General features: G+C 46.8%; 1 protein-coding gene and 3 non-coding genes across 4 annotated transcripts; 1 reads left to right on the forward strand and 3 right to left on the reverse strand.

The window, feature by feature from the left end:
- Window positions 1–719: 719 nt before the first annotated feature.
- On the reverse strand, window positions 720–25,066 carry LOC120895038 (AF4/FMR2 family member lilli). Its single transcript, XM_040298068.1, is given in 8 exon segments — window positions 720–2,933; window positions 2,978–4,453; window positions 4,516–5,122; window positions 6,486–6,681; window positions 6,683–6,715; window positions 6,717–7,034; window positions 7,128–7,410; window positions 23,988–25,066. Coding segments are annotated over 7 exon segments (2,997 nt in total). The 5' UTR covers window positions 7,182–7,410; window positions 23,988–25,066; the 3' UTR covers window positions 720–2,620.
- On the reverse strand, window positions 5,185–5,255 carry Trnag-gcc. Its single transcript has one exon. It is a non-coding gene; the product is annotated as a tRNA-Gly (tRNA).
- Trnav-aac lies at window positions 6,290–6,362 on the forward strand. The gene has a single exon. It is a non-coding gene; the product is annotated as a tRNA-Val (tRNA).
- On the reverse strand, window positions 7,657–7,727 carry Trnag-gcc. Its single transcript has one exon. It is a non-coding gene; the product is annotated as a tRNA-Gly (tRNA).
- Window positions 25,067–26,114: the final 1,048 nt, after the last annotated feature.

The raw sequence follows: 26,114 nt of genomic DNA on the forward strand, positions 1-26,114 counted from the left end.
CGTCGTGTGTAAATCGATCTTTTGATTATTATTATTACTATTACTATTATTATGAGAAGTTCTATAACAGTTTTAATTGAGTGTCGTTTTGCATGTTACTTTAATATATGGTTAATCGCGTTTGATTTTGCCTTTCCACTTCCTTCCCGCATACTTCCCTTTCAGTATGAGTAGTGTTCTATTCTAATGTTTCGCTACGGAACTTTGCTGACGACTTCGACGTCGATCGCTTTTTCGTTTTACCGGGACTACTTTTTCTTTTCTCTCTTTCGCTGCTCTTTCTCTCTCTATTACAGTAGTGGTGTAAAAACCGTGTGATTAGTTTGCAGTATTCGAGCTTGAATTGTATATGCGTTTTGATTCACTTCAGCGGTATTCGGTATGGCGTGTGAAAAGGAGGGGCGAAAGGAAAAACGCTTTGTTTCCACAGATGGAAAAGAAAAAACGGATACCAAACAAGGGAGGAACTTTGCGCTAAAATCACTAGCTTCTAGTAGTTGGGTGTGTCCTCTGCTGTGTTTTTGATATCAGAAACAGGGGTACAGTTGGGATGGGTTAGAAACGCTGTATGATCGTGGGTGATTTTATTATTTTGCTTCACCGTTCCCGATAGTCAAATTTCCTCTCATTTATTTGATGTGATTTGCTATATGTAACCGTCATCTAAAGATACGCGCTAGTATTGTACTACTTTTTCTATTTGATCGCTTTCTTGTTTCGCAATTTTTTGATTAGTTCTCGCTTATTCCGCACCACGTTGCATTACAATCGGTTTCGGATTTGTTAAAGTAGTTCAATTTCCTTCCACAGTGTTTGCTTCAATTGGGATTTGTTCCTTTCAGCATACGATCATCTAGCACTACAGGTGTAGCTCGCCTCATGACTTAAGAATCTAATATTAGACTAGAAAATATTATATACGATCGCGCTTGCTTTATAATCAATTCGTATGAATCCTTGCACCTAGAGTCACTCGGGGGGGGGGGAGAATTCGGAATAACGCACTGCCCGAAGTGTAATCTGCCTGCAAAACTAACGCCTGATTCAAAGGTGTGGTACGTTACTACATTAATTTACTTTATTCGTTTTGCATTTGCTCGGGTTCGTTTCCCTTTTTCCGCTACTGTTCGAAGCGAAACTTTGAAAGCTTCGCGAGCTTTTACTGATGGATGTGGATCTCCTCTAACCATGCTCTACATTACAAACCGGCCTACTGCGTTCCTACTGGAATAGATTAGAGGAAAAGTACCGTTCTAAGGCGGATAGCATGATGTTGAACGTACATGAGGCGCCATGAGACGGCTAGAGAAGGCAGGAAAAGAATATTCCCTTTCCTTGTTTAGCTACATCTGAACAGGGTGGCGATCATCACTGTCAGGGAATGTGGAGGGGAAGTAAGGGAGAAAAGATCTCGATTCGTTATAAAACATCCTCTCCCTTTAAGTGTAACTATATTTGCTAGAGATAGAAAGAGAGATCGATTTTTTGTTGTTTAAAGTGATTTGTTATCTCCTCTCTCTGCTAGATGTGCTGTTTCGTGTGTATTTGTAAAATTGAAAAAGTCGCGTAATTTAAGTAAGTGGTGACACAAATTGACGACCGAAGATCCCTACAAAGCTGTAGGCTTGTTTCCCCATCCCCTTCGTGTGTGTGTGCGTGAGTCTCGTGTGTACTAAGATACTACGCATAGCTACCATAAACGGGTTGTTGATTGATCCCACCAGTTTTTGCTCCACGAACCATGAATTTTATGCGATTGAATCCGAAATGTCTAAACCTCCGCAATGTTTTCACACTAACGAACACCGATACAAACACGCAACACACATACACACACGCAACACATCGATAGAGTGTCATGGCAGCTGGTGAGATTGTAAGTAGTTGTCGTACTTAACTTTTTCCCAGCCCTTTTGCTTCACGTCTGCAATCGGAGTGTTTCCCTTTTCCTTCGGTATAGTCCTTAATTATTGTTCGTTTCATTCCTTGCTTTACATCCCTGCAAACCCTGCATTGTTCACAAACACGGTCGCTTCGCTTCGTATTCAATCAGGCCGTCCGGTTAGTATATGTGATCGATCGATCAAGTCTACTGTGACCTACTCGTTCTCTACTTATCAAACGCATTCTACATTAACCGCTAAAAAAAGACTTTTTACGTCGTCGTAGTAGTTAGCAGCCGTCACACGCTAGCCTCATTTACACATCATCTACATCAATTATTCTAGTAGCGAGTCCTCGTATTGGCAGTCTTCCACCATCTCGTCGGTCCATCTCTAGCATACAGATCTGAAGTCCTTCCATGTTTTTTTTTCGTCTTATTTTCGAACGAGAAGAGGACAAGGATCAAGCTTTTGCCTCAGCTAAGTACACAAACTCACGTGAACTGATGGCCACCTTGCTGTACGTGTTAAGTAAATGTCCTCCACCTCACTCATCTCACACCCCTCTTTCCAATGCTTCGTCTTTCTTTGGCTTGGTCGGATCTCGCGAGAACCCTCCTCCTCCTGCTTCCCTCTCAGCGTCTCTCACAGCCGCATCAATGCCGGCGCCGGCCGTAACCGGCGCGCTCGGTCGGCGGGGACCACCGGGGCGGGGTCCGCCTCCGGTGTCGACGGCCCTAGGCCAGCTGCATCTTCTTGCAGTTGCACAGCCACTTGATGATGCGCGCGTTACGCTCGATGATCGACGGCGGTTCGCTGGTGCGGTAGAGTGGGGCCGGACCCGCCCCACCTAGCAGTGGCACACCGCCATCCGCCTGTCCACCGACGCCCGGCTGTCCGACGGCTCCAACGGCACCGACCAACAGCTGCGAGGCGGGCGCAGCTCCACCCGCTCCCGGCCCGTTCGCCGTTTCCGTACTGTCCGGCAGTTTGGTCGAATCGATGGTCGACACGTCCGAGAAGAAGACGGCACTGGACTCGTCGGAATCAGCGCCACCGCCACTGCCACCACCACTGGTGTACCACCACCACCACCAGTAGAGCAATCGTCCGAAAGGCGATGGATGTCCGAGGACGCCGAATTGTGGTGGTGTGCGGTGGTGTGGTGATGGTACGAGCCGGACGATCGGCGCTGCAGCGAACCCCCCTTCGGCGCGATGTACCGATCGTACGTTTCCTCGTCCAGCCCGAGCCGGTCGAAGAACCGCTCCAGCTGGGTGAGGCTGTCCGAGCGCGAGCGCTGCTGCTTCTCGAGCTGCTGCTCCCGGTCCCGCTCGCGGTCCCGTTCACGATCACGCTCGCGCTCACGATCGGCACGTCGCTCGCGATGGTGGTCACGCACGTCGGCCGCCGCGACCGGCAGCAGCGTAGTTCGCTCGGGCTGCGAACGGTTCCAGTAACGATCGCTGATATCGCTCTTGGAGCGCAAGATCGGACGACGATCGTCGTCCACCATGGGTCCACCAGCGACCGCACCGGCACTGGCACTCGAACCCGGTCCACCACCGCCCGGTCCGCACCGGCCACCGGACGACGGTGACGGATTGCTGACGGCCGACTGGCGTCCGCTGCGGTTCTTGAAGCGCAAACACTTCTGCCGCTTGAACGTACCGAGCGGTGGGCTGAGATCGAGCTGGGCCTGCTCCGGGGGCGACAGTGGGGACACGGGCGATAGCGGTGACATGGGCGGGTTCTTGTAGTACTTCCTGCCACGCTCGTCGTAGTACTTGGCGTGCTGGCTTTTCGACAGCTGCTGCTGATGGTGTTGCTGTTGCTGTTGATGCTGTTGCTGTTGCTGCTGCTGCTGTTGAAGTTGATGCTGCTTCTCGCTGTAGCCGTCCTGGAACGCTTCCGGCACCTCCGGTGTGGTGAAGTTAAGCAGACAGTCCGCCTCCTCTCGGATCTTCGCCCGACACTCGATGCAGTCGTAGCGCAGTGGAGGAATGCCGTACGCGTAGTACGAGTTGCCGCTGTGCTGGGTCGAGGAGCCACTGTCCCGTCGATAGTCGCCGAGCATCATCATCGAGTCTTGCCGGTCCCCTTGCGATGACAGCGTGTGCTGCTGCGAATGGTGCTGCTGCTGGTAGTGCTGTTGCTGTGAATGATGCTGCTGCTGCTGCTGCTGCATCATCATTTGGGAGTGTGGAAGATGGGACAGCTGGTGATGGCTTGATTGGTGCTGCTGTGAATGTTGTTGCTGTTGCTGCTGTTGCTGCTGCTGCTGCTTGCAGCACGGTTCGCTGTGGTGCGTGTAGTGACCCGAGGAACCGCCCGAGTCACGGTTGAAGGAGCTGCCGGAACGGTTCGACCGATTGCCCCGGCTGCAGCAGCTGAGCGCCTCCGAGTGTGGCGAATGGCGGCTGCTCTGTGAGTGCAGGTCCGGCAGCGACTTGTGGCTGTTGATGTTGTACGATTGCGTTGGGGAGTAGTCCGACTCGTCGGTCGGATGATGCCCGGAGCCCGGCACCACGGCCTGCGAGTGCGAGTACGATCGTTGGTAGTTGTAGCGGCTGCAAGAAAAATGATCGTTTTTTAGAAGCATTCAAAGCGAAATTATAATGCGCAAGCTTACCTGTGGCCGCCTCCCATCGAATGTTTACCCTCAGGGGAACCACCGTGCTGCTGCTGTTGTTGCTGCTGTTGCTGCTGCTCGGCGTACTCAGCCGGTGGACTGATGGCACGGTAGTCATCGGTCAGCACCAGACTGTCGTGCAGCCCGCCGTACAGATAGAGATCGTCATCGCCGCCCGGGTGCGGTGGCAGGGACTGCGGCGATAAGAACGCACTTGGGAAGAACACGGACACGTCGCTTGGCTGCTCCGGGTGGACGGTCAGCTGCTGCTGGTAGTTTTTCGGCGGCTGAATGTAGCCGATATCGTCCAGGCTGCCACCACCACCACCCCCACCGACCATTCCCGTGCCGATGTAGCTCGTTTCGAGCGGCTGGCCGTATTTAGAATTGATCAGGCCCACGTCGCCGGCCGGGGGCATTATTGTCTCTTTGCTGTCGGCCGCGTTGAGCAGCTTGCGCAGCTTGGTCTGCAGCAGATCCGAACCGGAGGAAGCACTTCTTCGGTTGGTTGATCGTTGCTGTTGCTGTTGCTGCTGCTGTTGCACCTGCTGTTGCAGTGCCTGGCTAACGGCGGACGATGGTAGTGTTCTCGAGGGCGATACCATGTCTGTGGATAAAAAAGAGCGATGTAAAGTGTAAGGTTTAGTAAAAGTATAAAAAACACTCGTCTGCATCGGCCGGGAATCGAACCCGGGCCGCCCGCGTGGCAGGCGAGCATTCTACCACTGAACCACCGATGCTTGGTTGAAGAGGGGCAGTCTAACTCGCAGCCGGCGACTAGAATTTGAACATAGTAATCTTGTTTGTTGGCTTGCATGTTTGGCATTGGATCAATCGTGTTTGGAAATAGATTAATAGAGGGATCAAGAACAGATTACATATGCATGAAGATAACTTCCCGCTATCTTCAAATTACAGTCGATGAAAATCTTATTTTAATCTTGGTTTCTTACACTCCGTCTAGTATCCGTTGAAACATACTAACATTTTTCGTCAATTGAAGTATAGTGAAACGGCGTTTATCCGGGATCTTTTTATTCGGTTGTGTGTTTATCTGTGCTGTTTAGAATTAATTGTACAACATAACCTTGATATCTATAACCAAAGCTACACCTTTACTCCTATAGCCACCTACCCAGGTAAGTCAAACATTTTATATTGTATACCATTTATGAAAAGATTTTTTTTAACTAAATTTAATGATTTAATGCTATCTATAATGTTTTTTTGGTATAAATGTATGGTTTATAACTTGAGAAGTATATTTGACAGAAAAACTTTTTGAATATAAATCATAAATATAAATACAATAATTGCTAATGATATCAACGCAAAATGTGTGACACAACATTTAAATCTCAGATATTTTCTTCAACAAATATGCAGATCATCAAACCTAATGGGATTTTCATGTTTTGTGACTTGAAATAAATATGCAAATAAGTGTAAAATAAACCACATGCACCTATGATAGCAGTTATCCGACTATGCGGTTAAAGACGTTAAACGCTCTACTTTGTTTCTAAAACAAAAAATATAACGTACATGTTTGCATTGAAAAATTGTTTAAAAAAGGTGCAAAATATTAAGATATGACAGAAAATGCCAATAGTCATATTTGTTAACGGATGGCACAAACAAAAATAAATTTCGATTGAATTGATAACAGTTGGCAAGAAATTTGAATGATTAAAGAGTTGTAGTATTTGAGTTAGATCCTTTAAATTGAGACCTCAGACAGGCTGTATGGTGTGTAAAGCCCTTTCTATCAGCTGTTTCCGTGGTGTAGTGGTTATCACATCCGCCTAACACGCGGAAGGCCCCCGGTTCGATCCCGGGCGGAAACAGAGATTCTTTTTTACATTAGGTAAGCATCTTTGTTCATAGGATCGTCTACCCTGCCAGACCCAGAGAGACCCCCGGAGGGAGGAAGATTCTACGTCATCGCTATTCAATGGAAGTATACTTACACGATCCGCTGAGTGTGCCCGTACTGCCGCACTGTGCACCATCACTCCTACTCTGCTGCGAGCCACCTCCTCCACCCCCACTGCTTCCACCACTACCACCACCGCTGCCACTACCACCACCCGCACTCGAACGCTTGTTCAGCAACTGCTGCTGACGATCGAGGACGGTTTCTGACTTGACGTAGAACGGTTTGCTTTTCTGCCAGCAGCTCGACCGCTGACTTTCTTTTTCGAGCTGCGCAGCTGATGGTAGCTGCTGAGTGTTTGCGCATGCTGCGGCGGCAGCGATACCGACTGTGAGTGGTGATGGTGATAGTAGGCCGGTTGAGATTGCTGCTGCACGGATGACTGTTGCTGCTGCTGCGAGGAGATGGCAGTCGTGGCGGTAGAAAGGTACGAGGTGGGTGGTGTGATGATCTGCGACGGTGGCGACACGGACGACAGCGTGTGATGGGAGGAATGGTGACCGGGCGGCGGTGGCAGTGAGTGATGCTGGCCGGCGTTCGATGACTGCGTGTGGTACGGCGAGTGTTGGGACAGCAGATGACCCTAAAAGAGGTCGAAAGGATGTTGGAAAATGGTGAGTACTGGTCATGGGTAGCAAAGGAGGCTACCCCCTTTCTTGGGTTCCCCTTTCTTTACCTGATGGTGACGACTGCTATGCCGCGGACTATTTCCATACACTACAGCTGCCATGATTGGTACGATCGATCGCTTACTGCCACTCTGTTGACTACTAGTTTGGCTTTCTCGCACACTTTAACGAACAATTCAATTTTTTAAGGATCACGGTATCTGTCTCTTAGCGCTAGAGTTCAAATGAGTGACAAAAAGTTCTGCTTAAGTACATTGTAGAACTACCGTCACTTTATTAACAATTCCGAATACGAGTATTTCGATGATACTACAGCTTTTGCAGAGGATTCTGTAATTAAAAAGATTTTAAAAAAATTAGTATATTTTTACAGAGAGACAAAGTACTATATTTTTAACTGTACTATCTCATTAAACTCCTTAAGCAATACGGCTGAAGTCGTTCTTTCTGAATAATAAATAATAAATATCTAATTAAACTCCATTTTTTCTCAATAACCCCTATTTAATTATACATCTACTAATGATTATTATACACATGGTCAGTACTCATCAACAACAAAATAAATAATTTCTTTGCATCGGCCGGGACTCGAACCCGGGCCGCCCGCGTGGCAGGCGAGCATTCTACCACTGAACCACCGATGCTTCGTACAATGCCGACGCTTATCAAGCACCGGGGGGTATGAGCCGTGTTTCAAGCAAAACCTCCCTACATGGGATGTTATGGATTGATGCTAACCGAAGCTTATCTTTCTCACCCAACTCACATTTCTTGCCTTAATAAACGGTTAAGGTAATCAGCTGCTTTCTTACCACCAAAAGAGCTTGCGGTGTGGCGCTTCAGAGAGACAAAAACACTTCCACCCGATACACCGATTGACAGCAAACTGACAAAACTTCCGCCTGTGCTAAGTAAGATCGACACCTCGAGTATACCAAAAAACAGGCCCCCGAACAGGCCATAGACGCCAGAACGTTTTTTTTTGTGTGCCGTGTTGTGGGTTATTTCGGTTATTTTTGGATCGCCCCTAACCGTACACAATTTATGCAAACCACCAACCCGTACGGTTCGTTCGACAGCCTTCGCTCTCCCTCCCTACCCACCCTGTATACCATGGCGTTTCGGGGCTGGAGACGGAGACGTTCATCACTAGCACCACCACCTGGAACACATTATAGACGCAATCCTTTTGACGGAGGGGCATGCGCGGGTTGCATGTGGCAAACGGTTGGCAACAAGAACAAGGCGCGTCCCAAGCAACGTGTACGCGCTGATTTCTTACCACGGATCGTACGATACTTTTGGCGTGTGCCAATTGGTGGTGTGTCTCTTCGGTGTGGTGGAACGCATGGTCGTGTTGCTGAAAATATATAACATCGTCAGCAGATTGCCACTAAACATGGGCAAGCATGAAAAAATAAAATAAAATAAAAACTCCGGCCGCATCCATAACGAAGGGGGAGGTGTGTATATGTGTTTCCTGTTGGATTGTTTTTCGGCGAACACAGTTTAAAAACCTTTAGTAGACAGCTTTTTGTGTTGCTACCGAAAAGACAAATATGTAATGATCCACCTGACCAGCATGGAAAAGCCCGTTCTTTTGGCACGTTTTCGGTGGGACGGAAACCACACTGCTACTTACTCCTCCACCTTTTTCGTGTGGGGTTTGGTGGGTGTGGCGACACTTTTCGCGTGCCGTATCAGCAGCTTGGGCGGCAAGTGCCGGTTCCCGGACGTCATGGATCAATTTTCGGATAGCGCGAATGGAAAATTTCGTCCACGCTTGCGGGGGTCAGCTTTTTTGTGTTGCTCTTTGCTATTGTTGTTCAAAATATAACATTGCTCAGTAAAACGCACGACTAGCTGGTGTGAATTGATTGTTTAAATAATAAAAAAGTGGTCCATTGCATCGGACGATCCGAAAACGTCCACTGGGGCCTGGTAGTGGTGGATATGGATCGTACGATCGCTTGTCATCGTTTTGATGGTAGCTGTCGCAATCCTCCGAAAAAAAGGGAAATAATTTTACCACTGGAAAATTGTCACGAGGTCGTATAAAAAAAGGTTTGAATGTCCCGCACATTGCTTCAACTGTACTGGACTATAAAGTGTTCAAAAGATGGGCGAAACTAACCTTGAAAATTAAAGGTTGAATCAAATTTAGTGAAAAATTCATCAGTAGATTGCTGTTTTATGTTGCAGGCTTTGTTTCTTTAAAACACAAAATTAAAAAAAATGTAAATTATGAGACGGCATGCAGATGATCTAGGTGAACTCAAAATATTGTGATTAAAATATAAATACAGACTTCAAGCAGCAAGTTCAGTGCGAACGATCTCCCCTGCCTGGTACAATTTCGGTGAGATAATGTTCGTGTGACGTTTGCCCGTGCTACTTAAAATGTGACTTCTCTAGATGTGCGCCCCCCCGAAGTAGCCGGTTGGCAAATTATCCACCCGTGAAGCCGACGCTCCGTTCGCCATGACCAATTCGTCCGCCTCAAGTCATTGTTTTTGGCGCCAAGCTGTATGGTACCGGCCACGATTACGACATCGGAATTCTGCAACTTTTGCAACCGATTCTTTCCAGCCTTGTGCAGCGGGCAGCACTTAGTGTACCACTGTCTTTAAAAAACCATTTAATTGTAAGTGATGGATCGGTTTCATATCCAAGCGCAATGTAATAGTGCAGCTGCCTCTTCCGGTAACTGAATTGGGTTTGCGCAAATTTTTGCACAATCCCGGATGTGTGCGACGCGGTAGAATGACAGTACAGCAGGGGACAAGAAAAATGGAAACGCAACGAGAAGGCAGCATCGGAAGAAGTATGTCACCTGGGGAAACGGTACGGTGATTCGCGATGCTGAACCTCCTGCCCATGCGTACACACGCAACGCCATGTTCGATATGATCGTCGACCTGCTGCGCGTCTTGTAAACAAACTAACAACGGAGGAGGCTGTGTCGTTTAGTGTTCGCGCCGATGAGCAACAACAAATAGAGGCGAAGAACTGCCGATAGAAAAACAATAAAAAAATAGCTGCCAATGCTCAGCTTACAGTATAGCAGTGGGCAGTATGTTGACATTGTTGAGTGTGACAATATTGCATTTGGAGATACTATATGGTAGCGTGTAACAGGCTCAAAGATTGCAAAGAATTCCGTACGGTTTGATGATCGTCAGTGCGTGACGTGGAGTTTTGTTGTCACTCGTTGCGGTTCAGCACGTGCCCATTAGCTGATGCTGCTCCCGTCAACTGATCTGTCCGGTTCGGCACCATTTCCCATTTGTATTCTACTGCAGATTCGTAGGTTTTTTGTAAAAAGCTTTTGATGAAGGAAGTGTTAGAGCGACACAGTTAGATGACAATGGTGGCGGTACGAAAAGTCCAACTTCCGGAAGTACAGTGCTGATTTGCTGTGAGCAAAACCACACTACGGTACACTGAACTTGACCGCAAATCGAGGTCGTAGCATAGACTACTGAAAATGTATATTGAGAGAGCTATGGGCCATTCTAAAAGTGAAAAGCATACAATGTCCGTAGAATGTTTTCGCCATTAGCATTATAATTTAGCATAGTCGTTTTAGGTTAGGATGTCATCCATTTCGACAGTTTGATGTCATGGGGCCGTGTCGCTTTCTCTGCCCATAAATTGGTATTGGAGAGCATTTTGGAAGCAGAGCTCATTACGCTGGACTTTTAGGTTCCGGAGACAGGTGTAAAAATCTGGCTTCATTAGATACTTTCCAGTCCATAAAGAGGTGTCCCGAAGATGGAGGAGCATCGACACGACGAGAATGCAGTAGCAGATGCAGCATACAGAATGAGTTACAGTTACAGAATGCGAGAGCACCGTTGTACCGTCGCATGCAGCATGTGACATGGGCCGGGCTGGCAAGAACAAAAACTGCTACTAAATATCTCACGATGTGTCTGCAATGATAGCCATGTGTACACACGGTTCGTCGTGCCACTGCTAGAATGGGCCCGTGGAAACCAGGTGGTGACACAACTTCCTGCCCTTTCGCCCAGAAGCTGAACAGGAAGGAACAACATTCATTGCCCTTCTTCATACTACTATGCTACCCCACCCCCCTGACGACACACCAAACCCGGAACAAGGGCCACGATGCTACGGGGTGTGTGCCTGGTCCCGAGCAAACGTCTTGCCTGGGCCGGTAGGTTCATTAAAGTTTAAGTTATTGAACGACGAGGAACAAACAAAAAATCGAGTCATCGAACCGGGATTGGGAATGAGAATGCTACTCTGTGCGCCGTCGATACGCTGCTACTTCAGCAGATTCAGCCTCAGCAGACACAAGCCGGTGTCGCACTTACAGGACCCGGGCACCCGGGGAAAATGGATGGGAAACGCGTAAATGTGTCTACGTGTCATGAATTATTAATCGATTCACTTGTCTTCGTTCACCCACATTTGGGCAATGCTGTGTTTGGGTTCTTGCTATGGTTGCTCGAACCGGCTTTGGGTGGCTTGGGTTTTTGCTGCTCATTTATGCACTAGCTGGCAGGGGTGAGCAAGCTTTTTTGAGTAGGTAGAGCTTTTATAAAAACATATATAACAAAATTATTCTGAAATTCATTGAACTGATAGTGTATTAATGGACACACTCTGAGAGTAGTTTCTTGATATAAATCTTGATTTAATTCAAAAATCTTTTGTGAGATGAAATGCAATTTAAATATGATTTGTCGATCACTGGCCAAGTCCGCTAGTCTCGTTGAAGCAATTCCCAGCAACCAGTGCAAAAAGAAAGGCACGGAAAAAAAGTGTTGGAAACGGTGTCCTAACTAAAGAGGTCCGTTCCATCCATTCTTAGCTAAATTTGGTACGAAACCGATACGATGATGGTCAACGCCGGGAAGGAAATGCGATCGAATCGGTAGTAGTAAACAATAAATTTAATAACGGTTCCAAAGCATGGACAAATTGGCTAACCGGAATTCTGAGGTCAATGAATAATCGAAACAAATGTGGAAGAGGAGCAGTGCGCCAAAAAGGTCAGTTTGACGCACGATTCTGGGTGGTCTGGTGTATTATGTCCCAAGGTAAGGTGTGGCCAAAAATAGTGTCCTATTTTATCGTAACCAAGTATCTTGGCTCCAACAAATGCCGAAGATGTCCATGCATTCCCTATCAGGTATGGTGAAACAGAGCTAATGAACTGTACATAGCAGAGAGGAGCTGTACGGTACGCAAGCGTCAATCAGTTGCACCCACCAGTACTGCTGGCGTAGGTCGTGACTTGGGAAATTATACAGATGGTGTCAATTTTATGCCCCTATCCTCTGACAGATATACGACGTGTCGGGAGAGCTCAAGCAAGAAATGTGAGGTGCTGTGAGGTGCAATTATATTCTTCCGTTTATCTTTCTCTGGACGGGTAAGTTTATGAGTCTGTTGGTAGACGTCTAATGCATAACACGCTTAAAAAAATGGAGCAACACAGCCTTGAAGAACGCCAGCGTAAGTCTAAACAGTCTCGCTGGATGGAAGTTGAAAGTAGAACAGACCACGGCTACGGCGATTAGTACACACATTCGGTTGCTATCAAGAATTAGGTCACAGTCAATGCCTAGACACTACACACGGCATACACACTAGGAAGCGAGGAAAACCCATTGCGCGTCCCTGGGTAGCCTTTTTCCAGCACGGTCTGGTCTTTTTACGGGTACGATTTAAGTTCCAAATAAAAAAAGAGAACGAAACTATAATTTTGACACGTTCGTCACGTTCCACCACTTTTTTCGCTTCCGCGCTTGCGTGCGATGGAACGGTCTGGAGAAATGGTACGACTGCACGCCCCACGGCGGATGGAGGGCGGCGACTCTTCCTTGCCGATGCGTTTATGGTGTGTTACGCTAACACGTGTGAAGTAAATTTGTATACGCGAGCTCAGTCATCAGATGCCGGGCTAAAAGACGAATGCCGAACGCAACGCCATGTCGCGGTTGTCGTGCCGAGTTGAGTGAGGTTAATTTTGTGGCGCTGGGGGTTTTCCCCTTTCCGAGGATCTGATATTAATTTCTTCAATTTATTTATGGTTTGTTAAATTGAATATTGTGGTTGTGGGTAAGTGCCACGATCGTGCTGTTGCTTTTCTTCAATAAAACAGCGATACAAGGTTTTGTTTTCTATCAAGACATTCTGTTTGCAATTTATTGTACGATGCCAATGACGCCATCAATCAAAGGCCCTGTGGTTTTTGTTATATCTTCTTGCTTCCGAGATGGCAAATTCTCCGTGCAAAATTTGTTCCCTTCTAGAAGCTCTACTCCAACGATTCTGTTTCTCAACAATGTTGAACAAATTTATTTAACACCACTAAAAACCACTAAAGTGCCCCCCTGCCACGAGCACAGTGAATCCACAATCGGTGTGGCAGTATGTTTGCGCTGTTTGCTTTTACTGACGGCGGCAAAGAGAAATGCCGCCACCAAGAAAGCCACTAGCCCCACCGCTGCTAAACCTAGCAACACATTAACTCTATTTGTTTTGCTCATTTCCGATTCGATTGATTTATTTACTAAATCATTACCGGTGTAAGCCGGCGTATGTAGCTACCGAGTACGAGCAGCCGTTGTTGAAGTAGCTTCTCTAGCCTGTCCTATTGTGAGGCGAATAGTAGAGCATCGAACGTAGTAGAACAAATAGAGAGAAAGAACCGCAATCGTTTGAACTTAATGACACCTCGATAGTTACGGCAGCAAGCCAAACAGTCGGTGAAGCCGATAGCCGATACGAGAACCTTCTTCAGAAGACGTACAGTTGCGCATCCGCATTTGTGTGCTACCTTTTACATCGAAACTCATTCGTCTTGGGTAGTACACTCAGTAGGTGAGGTAAAATATAATCATTCTGCGGCACCCTAGTTCAATCTAGAGATTGTGATGGTACTTTGGAGGGATTTTCCGTAAAGGTAAATCCGATCGAACGCTTCCAATACTTTGTGGAAGTCTTTTTTCTGCACCTTTGGAAGCCTTGCATGGAGCAACAATTTGCAACCGATCACTTAATAACAACTGTTAATTCATGGTCACGAATGTATTTCTGCCTTCTGCCTGAGAAGCTACAGAGCCCATCGCTCCCATGCCGGTATGAAACTAACGGACACACACACACCCTGGGACCACTCCCGCAGTGTGAGCAGGAAGTAAGCGAGGACATGGTCCAACTACAACGACTTGCTGTAGATAGTAGCATCAGGGTGTGTGGAGGGTTTTTTTTTGAAAGGTTTACTGCCATTGCATTACTTCCCACTTCCATAATCGGTCATCCCGGGCAGACTGGCTGTCTATGCTGCCCTATCCAACCCTCCCGGAGTCTTCCATTCATCCCACACGTCATCCAGCCCATCATCCGTCATGAGGTTTCGAGATGGGGCAGCACACTGCATCCTCCAGCACTGTAACTGTATAATCCTTTCTTTCCGGTCTTTCGCGAACATTGCCCTCGCTGGCCGGGGCGTGCAGTTTGTTTTTATTTCACGCTTTGTACGCCATGTCCATCATCCGTGCCTTCTGTCGTAAGAGATAAAGGTCGGATGATGGTTGGACCGACAAACAAAAACAAAAAAATGCGTTCTTTCCACAGCATGCGCCATAATTGCTGCCCACGACCTTTCGACCATCGACACTACACACATACGAATTGAAGAGAACGAAGAGAAAAATCAAATGACATCGAGTAAAACTAAAATGAGTCGTCTCCCTACGCCTGAGGAGGATATTAATTTTCACATGATGATACCAGTGTCCGTTCGTTGTTTGCGTGAATCTGAGTTATTTACGTGTTCTGCTGTGGTGAGAGTAAATTTTGCAAACAATTATGACCACCAGATGGTTGGCAGACAACATCATCATCACCATTATCGTCGTCGGTTGTCACTTAGTAGCATCATGCCCATAAAAGGGTTGTGAGACGACAAACTGATGTTAAAGGAAGTAGACAAGAATGCGGAACAAAGAGAGTGAATTGTATGCTCGCCCGAAGGAAGGTATCGGAAGCGAGATTGTCAATAATTGATATTAACTTCCCTTAGCTGTAACATCATCGACAGCTTCAATAAAGAACAATTTAATGGAAACTTTATGATAAGCAATTAATCCATCTCCAATAATTGTATGAAACCCGCCACCAGCGCTCGAGCGTGGTTCTTTCTACTGGGCGAAGAATTTAGACCAACTAATCGTGCCCTCCAACGACAGAGCGATAAATCATTCGCTCAAAATACACATGCTTCAGCTGCCGCAGAGTAAATAGCGCTCCAGTGCGCTGAAACAAATTCCAGAAGGGCACACACACAGAAGGGTACCCGAAACCTTGCCAGCTCGGAAAACAAAAACACCAACTCTAGCGGGGCCGTTCAGGGACTGCCAGCACAAAGGCAAGGGCCTGGTCTTGGACAGCTGTGCTAGTTTTACTTAATCCAATGATCTTATTTCACAACTGGACCAACAGTTCGGCATGTGGCATTGTGGATTGGTTTAGAACAACAATTTCCATCGCAGATTCCTTTCGATGTCTTCTAGCCAAGCAGACAATGTCTAATGGGCTTCTGTTGAAAGTTATAGTTTGAAGCGACCGTAAACTTTCTTCGAGACATTGACCTCCACACAATGCATGAATACATCCTCACGGACGGGCTCATATGGGTTGGTCGAAGACCTTTAGAACCTTCTTCTTTTTTTGCTAACTCAACAAAACAAATAAAAGACACCCCTCAGCGACAAGAACTCGTGAAACAGTGGACGGGATGCGGTGGTCCAAGTCATCAGATATGAATAAATTTGGCCTTCTCTCTTGGTGTTGTATGTTTGGGTGCCCAAGCCGGGGACACTCACCTTCAAGTGCGTTGGTGTGTTTGTCCACCGAGCCGGTCGGAGTGTTCGGTAAGAGGCCGGACGGATGAAGCCGACAATCAAGCAGAAATTAAACGGGCTAACAGAAATAGCTAATCCCCATTAGCTGTGCAGGATCACGCTTGCTGAGCGCTGCATCGACGTCATTGCCTTTTTCGGTCTGCAGCAGATACGTGGGAGTTGGGTATAAATGTTGTGAGTTTTTTGTGGCGCAAAAACAAAACAAAACAGAGTAGTAATCGGAAAATCTAATACTTCGTCGCACTGAAGGTAGTCCTCAAGCTGGAGCATTGCTTGAATAGACGTAGAATTGGAAAGTTGTATTCGGGCATAGGAACGATCGGCAAACCATGTGGAGGAGATCCATGGACATCATCAGCATTGAGCTTCACAGCAAGCTCTCAGCTCTTTGTGTGTACGCTAATACTCAACTGTTGTTTGTGTGTCGTTTGTCCGTTTCTCGTCCGTATGTAGCCTTATGGTTCCATTAGTCCAGCGGCATGAGTGCGGTGTGACACCTTGGAACACATCATTGCGGTGAGAGCCTCCACCGGTCCCCACAGCCATTGATGAATGATGTCTGCACCACCATAGGTGCGTTTGATTCGTCGCAGGACGTGTACACGAGGGCGGTGGGAGTGCTGTATTCAAGGTTTATTTTGAAAAAGGTACAAAATGGGTTGAGCAGATTTTGGGTAAACCAACATTTTTGTGGAGTTGAGTTTGATGTTAAGATGTTGTTTGAAAATAAAATCATACGCCAATACGAATCAATAAGATTCATACGCCATAAAATCAATGACTTATACGACTAAGTAGTAGACGAGCATTGTAAAGTTTAAAAACAGTCATAAGTTAAGAAGTACAAACATTACGACGACTCTTGGCAAAACGATGCAACGTACTAAGCAAGCGAAATAAATTACTTTCCACCCTCGAACGCGAACAACACATAACAACATGATCGTTTACGGCTTCCCTCGTCCTCTCTTCTAGCCCGCTGTAGTGGGTAAATGGAGAGAAGAAAGTCTACCACCAAAAAGACGCAATACCGGATCCCTCTTCTTGAGCCACCGGCACGCAAACACGCAAAACAAGCCGCGCTCTGCCAAACGGGCGAAACACTCGGGCGCTCGCGTATATGCCCCGTTGGCGCTGGCGGTGTGTGCGCTGTGGAGAACGTGATCACACACCGTGGTCACATCTAGGCGTCGTGGCGGGCTCAACAGAAACAGGTTTAGCAGCCTCCTACGGTGGCGTGTGGTGCTGCTGTCATATACAGGACAGAACAGGTCGATGTCGAGTTCGAGTTTGGGGACTATCTTCCCGGACCCCACTCGGAGGCCTGTTTGAGCTCGACAGTGTTTGTTGGGGTTTACTTTGAAGGTGTTTTCACAGGGGCTTTTGCTAAGGAAAATAAAGCAACATCTATTTGAAATGCAACGTTTAGATATATGATGATTACTTTAATGTTCGTTAAGAATATTGGAGATCGAAGATGACCTAACGAAGCGTAATGGAAACGTCCAAAGTTCTTACGATTTTGCGACACGCGACGAACCCTGCATTTGCTTTCTGGGTACGCTGCTGTGTAGGTTGGAGCCTCCCAGTCCTGGGACGCGATCGGGGCCGATCCGGTTTCTGCAGCCCTAAACTCTAACCCCCGTTAGTCTGTCGCAACGCTGGCAGCTGGCGATCGAATCCCCCACACACTGCCACTGATTATTATTACCTGCTAACAGTGTGCTACGATCGTACTTGATCTGGGGCTGGACTCGCTGCCGGCGCAGACATGATGCCCGACTGCGTCATCTGTTGGTCTATCGGACACAAACACACACACATACAAACACAAGCATAGATGACGTGCAGTGGTCCGTTCATTCATTAAAAGAAAACGAAGACGCCGACACCGCAACGAATGCACACACCATCGCCGGAGCGAAGTTCCCGGAGGAGAGCTTACGGTCCGAATTAGCGGATCGAGAAAGGAAAACATCCCCTCGTACTGTGCCCCCACCGTTTGCGTCCCAGCGCGTTCTTTTGAACCTCTTCCGAACCGTTGCGGCGTAGTGGTGGTCAGTGCAAACACGGTCGACGGTGCGGTGCGCGTCCTATTAGAAGAGATTGGTTTTTTTCTCCCCCTGGCGGTTGACTAGAGCCGCTCAAGACGGTGTTCGCCTCCCCCCCAGCGAACGAAACGATGCCTCGATCAATGGTTTCTCGTTTCGTATGACTGATTTTAGTTGCGCCGGGTTTAGTTTTGTGCCGGAAGGGTGACGTTGACTGGTGGTGGCTTTTGTGTGGTTAGATCGGTACCGGAGGAGTGGACCAGCGCTTTACGGGCCGGTAAGCCGTGTCCGTGCACGGTGCGTTAGCTGGAAGCTATTTGTGGAAAAGGGTTTTGTTTGGGGATATAGTTGGCTGAAATTGTGATCAAATATTTGCTGTATAGTTTGGTGTACTTGGCGTTTGAAAGAAAGTATGGAAAATAACCTAGCATTAATGTCGCTGTAGTATTACGCTTTTTTCGTGTATAAAGGGACATTAGCTGAATTCAAAACCTCAAATTGGAGGTTGTAACCGTAATGTAGTTTAATCTCACTTTTTAATCGTTACTACAAATTAAAAGGAAAGCCGAAATGACACGAAACACGCACCGTAGCTCATTCAGGTTTCATCATTTCCGCTGATCATCATCGTCTACTAAAAGCCCACACAAGTACACACGCCAATGCAGTAAACCTTCGTTTTGCCGTATTACCGTTTTCCTGCTTACAAGGGTAAAAGTATCATCACAACCCCCACTTGTAGCTGACCAACAGGAGCAGCACCTCTTCTGATCATGATCATGGTGCAGGTTTTATGGGCGGCGATGTACATGATAGGTTAGGTTGCTTTCATCTCAATTTTTTTATGATGCACTTACTGCGTACATGCCGTGAGAAGCAAACCCAATGCTCCTCTGAATTATCTTAGGTGACAGGAAGAAAAAGAAGAATAATATCTTCAAAAAAAAGTCGAAAAAGAACACCCACCGAAAGTACCATGTTTAAAGCTACTTTCTGCGCTGTGCGTAGTGGTCAATCCACCAGGCCAACACTCTGCTCTCGGGGCCATTATGAGAGATTGGCAAGGGAACTGAAAGAGCATCGCAATAGCAGCAACCACGAAAAAAAGACATAAAACTAATGTCTGGATCAGTATCTATCGAAACCGGAGCACCGGAGTTGGTTGCCAAAAGAAATGAGGTTCACCATATTGCCTTCTGTTACGTTACCCTTCTCCGCCCACACGCGCACGGAAAATTGAAACTTTCACTACTCTTCGTTTACTCTTCGTGTGATCGGCTGCTGTTGCTGCTACTGCCAGCTAATCTTCATAACTTTAAAGTGTGTGAAAGAGTGGCGGAGCAGTTGTAATCTTCTTGCATTCTTCCGCGCGACAAACATGGGAATAGGGCACTCGCTCGCGTTACTTTGATCGATCGACGCACCGTTGCAGTGGATCGAGAGAAAGCATTACACCATTTCAATGCGTCCAGCACTGCTACCATGTGGTTCAAACACGCTGACTGTGAGTTTATGGCGTAAGCATTTTTTTTTGCACTCCCCGGTGTAAGTGTGTTTTTGCTTTCGAAGCGTTCTGAGCACTCCGGGCAGATTGCAATGTTGCAAAAGCGGGAATACTCCTCCATCGTCAGCAGGTGCGGTTACGTGTGTCGTTACCGATGGACGGCTCTGCAGTGTGAATCCCTATCAGCGGGATCGACCACCGTAGCGGGCACCCCGGGTCGGCACAGGGTAACGAGGCACAACCCTTGCACGCGCGCGCGCACCTAATGGGAGCAAAGTTAACGGCCAGGCTTTTGCGTTCGCACCATCGCACAATGATTATTTACATCATTATCGGGCCGCATCTTCGGAGGAGGGGAATGTGATGCAAAATTTCTCCCCCTGCTCAGGCGCAAACAAAACAAGCGACAGGCGTAATCATCATAATCCCGAGCTGCCATAATCAGCATCGACCCGTGTCAGCGCGCCAAGTCAGCGAGATGCACAACTGGAGGACGGTGTTTGCTGGCAGGCAAACACACCCATACCGGAGGTTGGGCTGTAATTGTTGATAATTTTTGTAATTGTTTCACAACGAGTGCTGTTTTTGGCCGAAAATTGGTTCGTAAATTGCTGCAAACTGATAAGATTATTGCGCAAGGAATCAATTTTGGGTTCTATTATACGATGAATCAATCGAATGATCATGGCACTGGGAAGAGGCGTTCCATGGCCCGGTGGTTAACGTTAAAGGCTGTACATTTAATAGAGCACTGGTGGGCATGAATTCAATACTTGCAATAGCAGGGCAGCTTCTTACAAATTTTCCGTTTAAAGTTAGTTTAAAAGACATAGAAAATAGACAAAGCAAAAACAAAGCAGAGTATCATATAAAATCAGATGGAGGATCATATCATCGCCGGCATGTGCTGCTGTGAGGAAAGTGAAATTTTGCCCATACACTCCGAGTTCAGTGGCCGGTACCGAGAGTACGGTATCGCATGCAGTAAATAGCCATGCAAAAAAAAAGCAAATCATTTTTCCAACAACTTTACACGCAAATCTCTCGAAATCTGAGCAAAGGCGGCATTTGAAAAGTTTGAACACAATGAATTTTGTGATTGCAAAAAAAGCATGAATACGACAATCGTTCAATCAGCCCAGGCAGAGTGCTCATCTCATCCTCACCCTCAAGATGACAAGCGATAGCGCACAATCCAAGGAAAGGATACACAACACGACGGCTGATGTGAGCGGGCTCAATATGGCAGTGGCCACATGAAGAAGATGCTGAAGGTGTTGCGGTGGAAATGAAATTTACCGAAAAAGAAAGTGAACGTGCCCCCGCGTAAGCATAACTCAGCATATGGGGTAGAAGCAAGGAAAACGTGGGGTAAAGCGCACGCACGCGAGAGCATGTACCCCTCATTGGTTATGTAAAACATTAAATTGAAGTAAAACACCGCCCCGGACGCAATCGGACGAACTCGGTCCGGCCACCAACATTCCCTCCCCGCCTTACCCCGGGGTTCGTCTCTTATGCATTTCGAATTGATTTCGAATTGATCGATTTTGATCGATTTCGATAGTGGATCATCGGCATCGGCTGGCGGAACTGAGCAGAGATCAACGGCGAAGGGGCACCGAGTAAGCGTAGGTGTAGCCGGAGGACCCAATGACGCGCAATGGCACACGTACAAAGCAGCGGCACGCGTACGTTGGACGGATGGAGTGGTGGCAGCATGTGAAAATGAGTGAAAAATTACCGTTCGTGGTGGAGTGTTGTTTTGGGAGTTTTTCATTCCGTTTTGTGCGACTCCCGGGGACGTTGGGCGGCAAGATTTGTGGGTGAACTTTCAATTAGAGCTGAATTATTGGGGAGACTAGCACCTTGATGGGTGGATAGGTAAGGGTGAGGTTGGTGTAGCGGCTGGGGATTTATGGTAAGGGAGCTGATAAGGAACTGTGTGAACTTTGTGGAGGTCGTAAAATTCCTGAATAAAATAGGTAAAGACGTTCGGAAGAAAGCGTGCTCATGAAATCTTGAAAATGTAGTATTGGGAGACCTAAATAACTACCGACATTGAAATATTCAAAGTGTACTCCGTTCGTCGGTATCACCATTTCTGATCTAAACCATTGGAATAGGGAATATGTTAAAAATGTCGTTAATATTGTTAATGGAGTTTAGCTAAACATATGCAGCAGCAGATGGCGTTATAGATGTGCTTATATACATTTACAACATACATTCTGATAAAGTATGAAAAATTATTGATCGTGATCTAGACTTACTTCGTAGAGTTCATTCTGGGAAATTGAATTTGAATGTAAGTTCGCTTTTCAGAACATTAAAATCACTGAGAAGCCATGCTTCTTACAGCTTCTTACCAATTGTGTAACAGTCAGTATGTTCTTTTGTGTTATTACACTAAGAGCTTCCTACATTGACCTAACCAGCAATTTGCGGCTAAACGGAATGTTTCTTACTCCCCGTTTTACGTGTTACGAAATGCGGGAAGATTAAAACCATCACTCGCAACACTCGTAACTAGCATGATTATGTCTTAAACTAAAAAAAGCATCACTTACACACACCATGGGATGCAAACGACCTTTCCGTTAACGAGTTCGATCAACCGCGTGTGCCGGCTGATCGTGTCGCTCTCGAGCAGGGAATCTGCTCTACTCCGCAGATCTAATCAACCAGAACAGAACGTTCAGTCACGATTTGAACCTTCGCCAAAGTGAGCTCCGATTGACTGCAAACCAGACCAATTCCAACTGGTGTATGCTAGCTAAACCATCGACTCCTAAAACCCACCCACCATACTGCCGGCTAGTTGGATGTTGTAATCATATTTGGCTGGGGGGGAATGACGTTTTGCGAAGTAAAAGGTATCCAATCGTTTTGCGATCTATTAAATCGTACATTTAACGCCCGCTATGCACGGAACCTTAGGACACACAAACACATAAAAGTTGAGAGTCGCCAACTCCTAACCCTGCAATAAGGCAAAGATTAATTGCTGGACTTTTGGGGAGGGTAAGTGTTTTCATCACGCAAATCGGTGATCTCCATGGTGTCGGAATTTTGCACTTTGGACTTTTGTTGCGCTTAGAGCGTTCATCAACACTTCACACGTACACTTTGCGCCCAATAAAGACAATCCATTAGACGCAATTACACCTTCCGCGGACAGTGTTCTTCGTCGGTTAGCGTATCTGTCAGTCGTCCCCCGTCCAGAGCGAGCCGGGCGACACAGATGTGTATACAAATTGGCGATGCCGCGACCACAGCCAATTGATTTATGACACTTGATCACCGGATCCAGCGTAGGTCCAACCGGCAGCGAACCCACTCGACACGACACTTTAGACACAAACTAGAGTGCTTCGCATGCTGTTGATTTTTTGTAGCACGTGACATTTGGACTAGATAATTGTGAATTTAATGCTGCCCGTACCCAAGTTCAAAAGCTTCAAGCTTCCAAATCTGTTTTTGTTTTAAGACTCGCAAATCGTTTTTTGCCCAATTTGAGCTAGTTGGAGCTAATTACATTCGCATTCATGCAGTGTCCGGTGTGCAGCATCTTGATCTCTCCAGTGCCGCGAAGACCTTTACATCAGAACTCAACTGTGTTTCAGCACGTTCGGAGAAGATTTGCCCGAAATGGAAGGGAAAACAACACCGACGCGAAGGTAAGTACTCTTCCATCCGGAAAACAATCAACGCACATCTTCAAACTCCCATTGCCCGAGATAGGAATGGGGGTGCGAGAGTCAGACGCCGACTTCCTTTAGGCGTCTGCAACCCACCTTCGCCCACGTTGCAATTGCTTACGGTGGTGCCTTCTTTCTACCTCCATTCAAACCTGATCTTGAAGGAGCGGCAGCAATCGGACATCGGTGAAGAATATAGCAATAAAAAAGCACTCACACACACACATACAGAGATCGCAACAAACAAACCAGACCGTGAGAACGGCACCTCGCTGGCGCTATTTCGTAACAGCCACAGAACAACACAACACCTTCACCATTTCCATGGGCTGATCTCGTTTTTTTGTGTGTGTGCTCATCTCGCGTTCTTCTCCTTGCTTCGCGAGCCCGATTCTTGTTTCAGTGCTGAGCTTGTTGGAAGTTCTTTACTTCTGTGCCAATCCGATCGGCGACAGGATCGAACGGCTGTGAGCCACCCGAGCTGAAGATGTTCCAAATAAGGGTAAAAGAACGCAAGAACTGGCGAGAATGTTCCAGGTTTCGCATTCAAAGATGCTCCCGAAAGCAGGGCGTTTTTTGTGTGCTGCACCTCCAAAAAACACGTCCTCCAAAAATGGATTGACCTCCTTTTGACCTCACTTACTCAGAGCACATTAAACATCAACAAATCATGAAACATTTACACCACTAATTGGCAATGCTAGGTGATTGATTTTCCTTGTCCAAAGAGGACCATTATTCTTACCTTGAACAAACTCTACGAATCGGCAGCAACTACCCTTACACAGACACAGCACAAAAACCACAGCACAGGGTACCGATATGGGACACCCTTTTGTTAGGATTCGCCTTTGAACTTTTTAATGTTAAAACACACGGGCACCTGTGACAAAACACTTGCTACCCCTTTTGCTTTTTTTCGTTGTTGCGCCTTTGCTTACCCCACTTAACATAAAACCCTTCGCGAAACTTAAATTCAATTAGAAGGCACCCGGGCGTTATTTTTTGTTGTTGTTGCTTCGACTCCACTCGTGTCGTGCCGTCACCGGGTCAAATGGCCACAATCTTGATAGGCACCAACAGGCCACCGTGCCCGGCCAGGCTGTACGGGTACGGTACGAAGAACGGGCAGACCTGTTTCACATATGTGTTATGCTGCACCCTCATTTCACTGGACCACCATCACCACAAACACACGTACGCTAGTCGAACGTATATACACATACCCAACAGACACACACGTACACAGATAATTGGGGGGTGGATCGAGGCTCGAGATCGAAAATTTGCAAACACACCTTTCGGGGCGGGGGGAGGACTTGGGGCACATCAAACCTGGCACACACTGGCTGGGACGCAAGAAGGAGTATGGCTGCCTTCACAGACGCTGGAATCAAGTTTGCAGCCTTCGTCTCGAGACACGGGCGCTTTTGCTAAGATTCGGTGGTTTCCCTTTCGTTGCACAAACGCCCCCTTTTTCAATGCACAGACACATACACTGCACACACCGAAACGCACGCTAGAAAAGGCACACTGGCACGAGGCAAATTGGAGGGCTTTGGGTGCTGCCGCGAGGATGCACTTGGGGGATGATGCTGATTTGGAACAGTTGCACCGCTACTTCGGACACGTCTGATAGTCACCTTATGGAGAGATAGTAACACTCCTCCACCACAGCCGAGCCAGCTGGACGGGACACATGTGCACGGTTTAGGGGTGCGTGTTTTTCGAATCGGACAGCCGGTTGCACGTTCCGCTCGAACCGACTTACAGCGAACGAATGGGGGCCTGGTCGCCCTGACTGGGAGAAGCTTGTGCCAACACAGAAGAGATTGCCGAGTGGCCAAGAGTCTAGAGAGCGAGAGAGAGCGTGTTGTAGACGCGAACGCAAGCAACGTTCCGCACACTAAAGGTTGGTTTCGGAGTCAGAGCTAGATGTTTATGCTTTTCGAGCGACGACGAGGCTTTCTCTCCTTCTCTTTGCCAGTGTCGTTCTCTTTCGGTATGTATGTGAGTGTGTGTGTTTTTTATGTTTATGTTTGCACCCCTTGAAAGTGAGTAAGTGAGCCTGGTTCTCCTGCGAGCGAGATGGGATGCGAGATGAGCTAAAGCTTGCACAGCATAGCGCCACATCATGCTGGAGGGGCTCTGCCGACAAGAGTTTGCATACGTGCCAGCACCCACACTCTGCCAATTCCCTGCAAAGCGCTCTGGCGCACGACCAGATTCTCTGCGCTCCGTCTTTATTAGTGCTGTAGAGCAAAACATTAATGCATCAACGAGGGCTGGCGAAGTGTTGAAAAAAAAAAAACAAAACAAAATATATGTAATTCCTTTTCACTCTGTTTGCTGAGTGTTTTTCAAGTTGAACGAAATAATCTGTTAATAAGCTTTAAAGTGTAAAAAGCGAAGATAAAAAATCGACAAAAGAAATATAACTATAACTTTAGGGAATACAGGGAATTATACATCAATACACGAATACTATATCATGAAAGAAGCATACGGAAACAAAAACAACAAATAAAAAAGAACACAACTTCGAACTAACCATGAACGAGAAAACAAATAAACACGAATAAATAACATACAAAAATGTTTGAACTAACTAGTAATTCGAATAGTTATAACACATCAACCTAACAAGTGAAACAAATTTTATACTAATAAATAAGGAAACAACTGATTATGCAATGAGAACATAACATAAAACAATGATAACAATAACAAAGAGCTGCCATGATTTTTATTGAGTAAGAACTAAGTAAAATACAACAAAATAAATGTGACTTATGTTTGTTTTTGTTGGTATGAAGTATATAAAACGTATATTAGTAAAATAAAATTGAAAAAGGTTGATTAAACCAGCATG

The sequence above is a fragment of the Anopheles arabiensis genome, chromosome 2, assembly GCF_016920715.1.
Source record: "Anopheles arabiensis isolate DONGOLA chromosome 2, AaraD3, whole genome shotgun sequence".
Lineage (NCBI taxonomy): Eukaryota > Metazoa > Arthropoda > Insecta > Diptera > Culicidae > Anopheles > Anopheles arabiensis.